Source organism: Octodon degus, unplaced genomic scaffold (assembly GCF_000260255.1).
Source record: "Octodon degus isolate 3935 unplaced genomic scaffold, OctDeg1.0 scaffold00015, whole genome shotgun sequence".
Lineage (NCBI taxonomy): Eukaryota > Metazoa > Chordata > Mammalia > Rodentia > Octodontidae > Octodon > Octodon degus.
The window spans coordinates 22253963-22264868 of NW_004524591.1; the positions used below are offsets into that span (position 1 = coordinate 22253963).

The 10906-nt window shown below is 39.5% G+C and overlaps 1 protein-coding gene across 1 annotated transcript in view; it reads right to left on the reverse strand.

The window, feature by feature from the left end:
- Positions 1-2493: 2493 nt before the first annotated feature.
- The window catches only part of LOC105741518 (cytochrome c oxidase subunit 6C-like), an 80349-nt gene continuing 71936 nt past the window's right edge, over positions 2494-10906 (reverse strand). Inside the window, exon 2 of the mRNA XM_012513651.1 lies at positions 2494-2681. Within this exon, the coding sequence (XP_012369105.1) occupies positions 2494-2681 (188 nt within the window). The remainder of the gene's footprint in view (positions 2682-10906) is intronic.

Genomic DNA, 10906 nt, shown 5'->3' on the forward strand with positions numbered 1-10906 from the left:
GCTAGCAGATTAAAGTACCTGCTTAGGCAGAGCAAGCGGCCAAGGTTTGATCCCCACCCTGCCCTGCCGTTCCGGCCCTGACCCCTAGGGAACACTGAGACAGTGATTGAGATTAGGCATGGTGGCACATGCCTGTAATCCCAGCTCTTGGGAGGCTAAGCACAAATGGATCACTATGAGTCTGATCTACATGAGATTTTGTAGACCCTGTAGACCCTGCACTGAATACAAAAAAGAAAGAAAAAAAACAAATTAGCACATTTCAGACCTGACTGTGCACAGGGTCAGCTGGGGGTCATGTTCAAATGGAGGTGTTAGCCACTTGTGATGGTACATGCATGTAATCCCAGGATAATCTCAACTGCAAGACCATCCAGAGCACTGCTTCTCCCACCATCATACAAAGAGGGTGGACACATGACACCCATGGGGCCCTGGGGACCCTTGCTCTGGCCCCTCCCACCATTGTCACCAGAGTTTGACTGAGCTGCATCCCCCTCTCCTACCGATATCAGGAGCCTTGGTGAGACCTACCCTGCCCTCCCACTGCTCTGAGTGTCTTGCTCATTCAACCCCACCCCCTACTGCTGAGTCTGAGTGAACAATGGAAGCTTTAAAAATGTCAAAAGAAAGGAGCAAACAGCGATCTCAGACCTCCAACCCACCAAGAACAGGTTCAGGTGATAAAGTTATAGAACTTGAAAGTCTCACACCTGAAATTTCTGAAATGATAACAACTGACATAAAGATAAAAGTCCATCAGACTAAAGAAGAAATCAGATCAGAAATAATCTCCCAGGCTAAAAAAAAAATGACAATAATCATGAAAGAATTACTCAGCACATTGAAAGAATACATAAACAAAAAAAAATAGAAGGAAAAAGGAAAATGATGGAAACATTGAACAAACAATTCAGGAAGAAACTAGGATGCATGAAACATATTCAAAAGATATCCAGGAAATTAAGAATTCCATTGAAAGCTGACAAATTCCACTTCAACAAAACTAAAGACAGAATTTCAAACATTGAAGATAGCATTGCAGCTAGGGACTGTGAAAGCAGAGATCTCTAAAGTAACAAGGAACCAAGAAATAATAATGCAACAGCTGCAAGATGATGCAAAGAAAAACAATATAAGACTAGTAGGTGTCACAGCTGGCCAGATAGCTCAGTGAACTAAAGTGCTGGCTTAGGCAAAGTGCAGGGACCGGGTTTGATCCCTGGCGCCACATGCCATGCCAGTCCCACCCCAAGGGTGCACTGAGACAGCTATTGAGACTGGGCGTGGTGGTGTGCACCTGTAATCCCAGCACTTGGGATAAGAAACAATACTCCATGTGACAGAATCCCAGAAAAAAAGCAGGGGTAGCTATTCTGGCTGCTGATAATGTCAACTTCAAATTAAGAATGACTAAAAGAGATAAAGAAGGCCACTACATACTTGTTAGAGGACAACTGCAAGAGGAAGAAGAGATAATGATCTTAAATATATATGCACCCATGTAGGAGCACCCAACTACATAAGACAAATCTTAACAGACATGAAAAAATCAAATAAACAATTGTAATGGGGGACTTGAAGATGCCACTGTCACAAAGAGATAGATCTAGGCAAAAAATCACCAAAGAAATAACAGAACTAAACCAGACCTGGGAAGAAATGGACTTAGTAGAACTTTACAGAGTGTTCTACCCAGCAATGTCAAAAAGAAACATTGTTCTCTGCTGCACATGGGGAATTCTCCAAAATAGACTACATACTGCCACATAGAGTGTGCTTAAGTAAATGCAAAGGAAGTGCAATTATCCCATACATATTTTCTGACTGTAGTGCAATGAAACTGGAAATTACTGTCAAAAATCCCTCTAAAGTCCTCATAAACACATTGGAAACTAAATAACAACCTCCTGAATAATCAGTGGGTCATAGATGAAATTAAAGAAGAAATAGAACAATATTTACAATCAAATGAAAAATGTAGATAAAATTTACCTAAACATGTGGGATACAATAAACACAGTCTAAAGAGGGAAATTTAAATTCACACATTAAGAACAGAACAAGCCCAAATAATCTTATGATGCACCTCAAACTCCTAGAAAAAGAAGAGCAAGTCAAGACCAAAGCCCAAAGAAGGGAGGAAATTATAAAAAGCAGAGCAGAAATCAATGCAATGGAGGCAAAGAAAACAATGAAAAGAATTAATGAAGAGTTGATTCTTTGAAAGAATAAATATATATGTAGATAGATAGATAGAAAGATAGATAGATAGATAGATAGATAGATAGATAGATAGATAGATAGATAAATAGATATGTGTGTATACATATATGCATCCTTTTTTTTTCTTTTACAGTCCACACAAGTGTTTATTTGTCAAGAGAATGTAAGTATTCCTTAGCCCACATATTCATGTTTCACAGTTCAGGAATACTGATCAGCAACAAACGTCTATGGAACTCAACCCAAAGCAACCTTTTTATTCCAGTATCACTTTGCACTCTGAAAGATACCAGCCTTCCTCATTTCTTCAAAATCTTTCATGGAATCATAATTTCTGTACAAATCGGCATATGCCTTCTTTCTTGGTTCAACCACACCAAACTTATAGAGAGCTGCAACCCCCAGAGAGACAAGGAATGCTCCAATAATATGAATCTGGCCAGAAGCCTCCAAATCTAGGGTTTTGCCAATGCACTGGAACTCATGGTTGTTACCATCCCCCACACCAACCAAGAATAAATAAAATTGATAAGCCCCTAGTAAACCTTATTTTAAAAAGGAGAGAAAAAATTCAAATTCATGCAAGAAATAAAAAGGTGACATTAATACAAACTATAGAAATTCAGAAGATCATTGACACCTACTTCCAAAATCTACTACCACAGGATGGGAAACAGAAGAAATGGACAGATTCCTAGATACATATAAATTACCAAAGCTGGATCAAGAAAATACAAAACTTCTGAATAACCCAATATCGATGAATGAAACTGAAATTGTAATTTTAAAAAAATCTAGCAACAATGGAAAGCCCAGGTCTTGATGGATCCACAGCTGAATTTTACAAGAAATTTAAAGAAGTTTTAATGCCAGCTATTCTCAAACTCTTCAATGAATTGAAAGGGCAGCAATTCTCCCAAATTCAATCATGAAAGCAAGTATTACTCTTAGCCCAAAACCAGAGAAAGCCACAAAAAAAGAGAAGTACAGAACAATCTCCCTAATGAACATGCATGTAAAAATCTTCAATAAAATAATAGCAAACAGAATGTAGCAAATCCTCAAGAAAATCACACTTCACCACCAACTGGGACTCATCCCAGGAATGCAGGGATGATTAAATATAAGCAAATTCAGAAATGCAATATACTACATCAGTAAGCCAAAGCCAAAAATTCACATGATCATCTTAACAGATGCAGAAAAGCTTTTGATGGAGTCCAGTCTTCATTCATGATAAAAATTCTATAGAAAATCAAAAGAGATGGTCTTTACCTCAACCTGACAAAAGGCATTTATGACAAACCAAAAACCAACATCATACTAAGTGGACAAACCCTCAAAGCCTTCACTTTAAAATCAGGAATCATCATAATCCCTGACTTGAAATTATAGTACAAAGCTGCTGCGATAAAACCATGGTGCTGGCAAAAAAAAGACCTGAGGATCAATGAAATAGATTAGAAGACGCAGACACAACTACAAGAAAAGGATATCCATTGTCCCACTCCTATTCAATATAGTTCTGGAAACATCTGTCAGAGTAATTAGACATTAGAGAAATAAAAGGAATAATGACAGGAAAGGGAGAAGTGAAACTGTCATTATTTGCAATCAACATGATACTCTATATAGAAGACCCCAAAAACTCCACCAAGAGACTGTAGATTTAATAATCAAATTCAGTAGCATAGCAGGATACAAAGTCAACACTCAAAAATCAATTGCATTTCTATACAGAAACAATAAATGCATCAAGAGAGAAGTTAGGAAAACTATGCTTTTCACAATAATAATCAAAAACATGAAATACTTAGCAATCAATCTCACAAAAGAAGTAAATGATTTATACAGTGAAAATGATAATACTCTGAAAAAAGAAGAGAATTTCAGAAAATAGAAAGATATTCCTTGTTCCTGGATAGGAAGAACCAATATTGTGAAAAATGTCCATACTCCAAAAATCATTATATAGATTCAACGCAATCCAAACTAAAATACCATCAGCATACCTCACAGATCTAGAGAAAAATATTTCTAAAATTCATCTGAAACCAGAAGAGACCTAGACTATCAAAAGCAACTCTGGGCAACAAAGTAAAGCAGGAGGATCACAATCCCTGACTTGAAACTATACTACAAAGCTACAGTGATAAAATCATATACTGGCCAAAGGGGGAGGGGGGGGAAACAGACCTGAGGATCAATAAAATAGATTAGAAGATGCAGACACAACTACAAACACACTCAGCCACCTTATCCTTGACAAAGGGACCAAACATTTTCATTGGAAGAAAGCCTCTTTAACAAATGCTGCTGGAAAACCTGGCTTTCCACATTCCAAAAGCTAAAATTAGACCCATGTCTATCATCATTCATAATCCTACAATCAAAACGTATTAAGGATTCAAATATTAAAACTGAAACTCTAAATCTTCTTGAGGAGAAAGTAGGTAGAAATCTTAAAAATATAGGGGTATGTAGAGTTTTTTTTAAAAAAATTGCATGAGAAATACCTCAACTAATCAACAATTGGGATCTTATCTTTTGTCTTTCAGTGTCTAACCCAAAGCCTTGTGCAGTCTTTTTTTTCCCCCAGAACCAGGGATTGAACTCAGGTCCTTGTGCTTGCCAGGTAAGTGCTTACTCTACTGAGCTATCTCCCCAGCCCCTGGGATCTTATCTTTTTGAAAAGTTTCTACACATGAAAAGAAATCACCAATAGAGTAAATAGAAAACCCATGAATTGGGAAAAAATGAAAGCTGAGTGTCCCTTAGATAAAAGCCTTCTATCTAGAAATATAAAGAACTAAAAAAATCAGGCCCCCTAAATTTGAAGACCCAATCCAAAAATGGGCATTGAGATGAACATATATTTCACAAAAAGAAATACAAATGGCAAACAAATATATGAAAAAATGTTCAAAATTATTCATCATTCAAGAGATGCAAATTAAAACAATGCTGAGATTCTATCTTACCCCAGAAAGAATGGCTGTCATCAAGAAGTCAACCAATAACAAGTGCTGGATTGTTGCTGGGAAAGAGGAACCCTTCTCCACTGGTGGGAGTAGACTGGCACAACCACTATGGAAATCAGCATGGAGATTCCTCAGAAAGGTAGGGTTGGAGGTACCCATTCAGTCCAGCTATTCTCCTCCTAGGTATTTTTCTAAAAGAATTGAAACATCATAGCACAGTAACTTATTTGTGCACAATTTGTTTATAGCAAATATGTGCACAATTTGTCATAAGCAAATCTTGGAAACAACCCAAATGTCCGTCAACTGAGCAATGGATGCAAAAAGATGTCATAATTTAAAAATTTTAAAAAAGATGTCATAATTTTATACAATGGAGTATTATTCTATGAAGTTAAAACTATATAGTTTTAAACTATAAAAAGATAAAGAGAAAGCTTTTATAGGTAAATGGATGCAATTAGAGACCATATTGGTAAATAAACTCAATCAGACACACATGTGCGAACATACTGTCTCACTAGCAAAAGAATTTGAAAAAGTAACAAAATCTGAAAAGTACAAAAGATACTGTGAAAGTGAAAGAATCTCCAATGGGAAGGAAAAACTGGGATGAGGAAAAGAAAAGATGTGAAAAAGATATATTTATATCTTTTTCCTGCCTGTGTACATGCAGGATAGCTTGGATAACTGTCCTACTGAGTTCTACTGGTCTATTGAAAGGTACAGTTAATGTTTAAAGATTTTCTTTCTCTTTTTCTCCTTTTTTTCATTTTCCAGTTTTGCATGTTTATATCTAGTAAACTGAACAACCAATTTGAAGATAATATGATGTAATACATCAACCACTGTTGAATTTCTATTATTTTGTTTGGTGAAATTCTGTATCTTTTCTAAGGCTTTCTCTCTTTTTCTTTCACCATTTCATATTCTCTTTAAACAATAAAAAAATAAAAACAGACCAGCCAGAGCAATTTAGTGAGATTATGTCTTTAAAAAAAAAATAAAATAACAACAAAACAGAAAATCAAAGTAACAACTCAAAACCCTCAGGCTTTCTCAGTGATGGCAGAAAGGGGTGCTGTAGCCAATTCTGCGTCTCTAGCAAGCTCCCAAGTGATGCTGGTGGTTTTGTCCCTGTGACCACATGTTGGGCCATGGGTGTGAAAGGACATGTGCCCACTTCTGAAGGGAAAAGCCTAGTGTACTTTCTGAGAAAAGCACTCTCTGGAAAGACCTGGGTGATTCTGCACTTGCATGCTATAGAATTTAGTGCTCACTCCTTTTGTTTTATTTCAGCAACTGTGGGAGAGAACTTTAAAACCCAATGTTTTCAAATGACAGCTATTGGGGGTGTACACAGGCAAGACTGTCCAAGGGAGAGAGAGAGAGAGAGAGAGAGAGAGAGAGAGAGAGAGAGAGGAGAGAGATCGATTTACCCCATCACATCTTTGGATCTATAATACGAACTCAGCCTGTAGGTAGAACTGAACTTAAGCTGCTCAATTTCAAAGATTTTGATTCTAGCTCCTTGTAATATCTTGCACTCACGAAAGCATGTGCACGTGCATGCACGCACATACACACACACACACACACACACACACACACACACACACACACCAGTGTGTATAGATAAAAGATCAGCTCAGGCACACGCTGTCAGCACTGCTATGTCCAAAAGCATAAATCATCACATCATTAACAACTGTCTGAAGGCTGAACACATCAAAATACATCAAGTAAATGAAAGCAAGGTTAGGACAGCAGGCCTCTGGCCAGGACTTGGATGCCCACTGGCCTGGGCTCCCCTAGGCAGAGCCACATCTTCTCACATTCTCCCTCCAGCTTTTCACAAGCCTGGCACAGATGAGCTGCTAGGTGCAGGGCTGCCAAACAAGATGAAACCTGGTCAGGAGGTCACAGAGGACCCCAAAAGAAACTGCCATGCTGCCAGAACTCTCCTCCTCTTTCCCTAAGTCAAAGAGCTTTTCTGTGGGACAGTTAAAGGCGTGCCCTTGGTTTGGCATTTAATCTTCTAAACCAGATGGTAGATTGGGGACCATCTAAGGATCACAAACTGGAGGCAGGTGTGTTTGGATTGGCAAGAAGGGTGTTTAAAAATAAATGACCTGAATTCACATGGGAACAGTTCCCCGGGATCACAGGAATCCCTGTTGCTCACACCAGACATGCTGCATTCCACCCCCACAGGCACATGTGACAGGACACTCAACACACCTGCCACAGCTGGACTCCATGTGCCTCCCAGGAACCTGCTCCTGCTAGGCTCATCGTTTCTGTAAAGGGGACCTTTATATGTCCTCTGTCCTCCTGACCAGAGCTGATGTTACTTCACTCCTGTTCTTTCCTCCACCGGTAAAAAGCTTCACCTCTAAAATAGACTCCAACTATACCATTCCTTCATGCTCCTCTCTTGAATCTCCAGCCCCAACACCCACATAGCTGGGGCTTCAAATGTCCACGGACCCCATTGTCTCCTTGCTTCAAGCCCTTCCTGCTTTGCCCCCGTGGCTGCCTCCAATCCTCTGCTTGTCAGCCTTCATTTCCTCTTCCCACTAGCCAATCAATGAAGCCCCAGCCCCAGGGCTACCATTCTATCTGCCAAATGCACTACCTGCTTTTCTTGCTTGGCAGGCTGGACTCCTAGCATGAAGGATTCTGGAGGTGGCAGCTGTTCCGACAGGTTCCAGTCTAAGTGCTTCCCATGTGCTCCTCAGTCCAGGGAGGTAGGGCTGTCTATGCACTACAGATATGGTACCTGAGGCACAGAGTTTAGGTGAGCTAAGGCCACACAGTGAGTAAATCCCCATCTGGATTCCCATCTATGCAGTCTCAACCCAAGGTCTTGTTCTGCGTCACTGTTACCTTGCCTCTAGAGCGCTTGTGGTTTGCATAGCAGCCTTCTTCTTGACTTGACTCAACCCAAAAACACATCCCCAGAGAGGACTTTCCCGACGATACTCTGTCTCAAGCACATGTAAAGTGTCTGGACTTATCCTCTTATTTGCTTACATATTTCTCTATCACAAACCATGTGGTTTTATATAAAATTAGGTCACAACTGCAACACAGGAGAATACACATTTCCTGAAGGCAGCTTGCAACAGTCTTATTGTCTGTATCCCTAGAATTCAGAACAGAGTCTGGCACACAATCCTCTTCTAAAGACTTCAACCAACATACTGTCTAGTATATTTCATGACCTGGTCCCTGAAGACAGTTGAGATTTTAGTGCCCCATCTGGCCCTGGCCTATGATACTCTACAGCCTCCCACAGCCTGTTTGAAGGAGACAGTAAGGCCCAGATGACAAATCTCTGCATAACAAGGCCCCATCCACCCCTCCAGCCTTGCCCCCCACAGCTGTGCCCTCCCTCCACACACCTGCACTCTAGCCACACTCAGCTGCTTTTTCTGTGTATCCCAGGCCAGGCGCTCGCCTTGCTTGCCCTGTGCCTTTGTTGGTGCCCTTTGACCTTCAGTTTACCTCCACTTTCCTAACCAAAAACACTTGCTGCTCCTGTTCCTCACACCTGGGTGCAATGTTTAGAAATTCTGAGGGCTTCGGGGACAAACAGAACTCACTTAGACCTCAATGCTCTGCCACATTAACAAAACTCTGAGTTTCTTCCACTTAATGTAAAATTAGGTCATAAATACTACCTCTTGGGGTTGTCAGGATGAAGGAAAAACATGAAACCCTGAGAAGTGCCTTAGCATATGATCAAGATGAGATGTGCAATAAAAGATAGATATTAGTGATGATATTACTAATAACAATTTTTTAATTTTACATATTTCATGACAGTGAAGACAACTTCCTTAACCACTTTTGTATCTCCACTGAGTACATTCATGGCACATGAATCTCAGGAAATGTCTACTGCAGAAATGTCTACTGCAGAAAAAGGATATGCAATGAATATCCTTGCTAGGGCCTCAGAGATAGCTCAGTGGTCTAAGCACCTGCCTAGGCAAGCACAAGGACCCATTTTGATCCCCAACACCACATGCCACACCAGCCCCACACCAGGGCGTGTTAAGCCAGCCACCAAGACCCAGCATGGTGGCACACACCAATAATCCCAGCACTGAAGAGGCAGAAAACAGGACGATTACAGTAAGTCTGAGCTGTGTGGTGAGACCCCCATACCAAATACATAAGAAAATAAAAAATAAAAAAAGAACATCCTTGGCTTCTGGCTTCAGAAGCCTTCAGGACTCTAGGAAGCCCAAACTCAACTCTGTTCCTTTTGTTTTAATTGTCAAAAATGAAAACACATCTGAGAAGTGAACAAGACTGCATGGTCAGCATCTTTGATTTTATGCTAAAATATTAGGAAAATCCTAAGGTCTGGAAGAACCCCACTCTGGTCTCTCTGTAGGGAGTGGAGTACAAGTCGGAGATAAGAGCCCTTCCAGGAACCTGGGCCTCTGGCTGAACCTTCAAGGGTCAACTCTATTTTCTTCTAATCTGCCAAAATCTACCACTATACATTTGCGAACCAGAAAGAAAGATGGGGAAGGATTTAAAGGCAAACTCATCATCAGTCATCTCTACTGAAGGCACTTACTTCCTCATCATGTACTGGGAAGCCAGATGGACTGGTGTGGCTTCCACAATGTCCTCGCCAAGAGGATATGTTCCAGCTCAAGAATCAAAGGGCTAGGGGCCGGGGAGGTGGCTCAGTAGGATAAGCGCTTGACTGGCAAACGTAAGGATCTGAGTTCAATCCCCAGTTCCGCAAAAAAAAAAAAAAAAAAAAAAAAAAGTCAACCAATAACAAATGCTGGAGAGGCTGTGGGGGAGAAGGAACGCTTTTCCACCATTGGTGGAAGTGGAGATTAGTACAACCATTATGGAAATCAGTGTGAAGATTCCTCAAAAAACTAGAATTAGAAGTCCCATTCAAGCCAGCTATTCACCTCCTAGTTATTTTTCCAAAAGAACTGAAATCATCATAGTGTAGCAATACACGTGCACCCATATTTATAACAGTGCAATATATTAAGTTAAATCTTGGAAACAACCCAAATGCCTCTCAATTGAAGAATGGATGAAAAGATGTGGTAATTTTACACAATAGAGGATTATTCAGCTATCAAAAAAAAAGATAAATTTGAGGCTTTTATAGGTAAATGGATGTAACTAGAGACTGTACTGGTATGTGAAATAAATGAGATGCACATGTGCAAACATCATATTGTCTTGCTAGTGTGAGAACCTGAAAAAGTAAATCAAATCTGAAAGGTACAATAGATACTATGAAAAGGAAAGAATTTGTTCAAAGAGGAGGAAAAACTGGGGTGAAAGAAAGGACAAAAAAAGAAGGAAAAAAGATGTGTTTATGTATATATTTATGTACGCAGGATAGTTTGGATAATTGTACTGCTAATTTCTGCTGGTCTATTGAAAGTTGTTAATGCTTAATTTTTTTATTCTTACTTTTTTTCTTTTTAATTACCTATAACTTTTTGTTGTTGCTTTGCTCTAGTTTTTTCCAACCAATTGTGCAGGTTTATATTTGGCAACCTAAACAACTAATTTAAAAATAACATTATGCAATACAGCAACCATTGTTGAATTCCTATTACTCTCTAATAAAATTTTGCATCATTTCTAATGCTTTTTTTGTAATATTTGGTATTCTTTTAAAACAAACAACAGCATTCGAA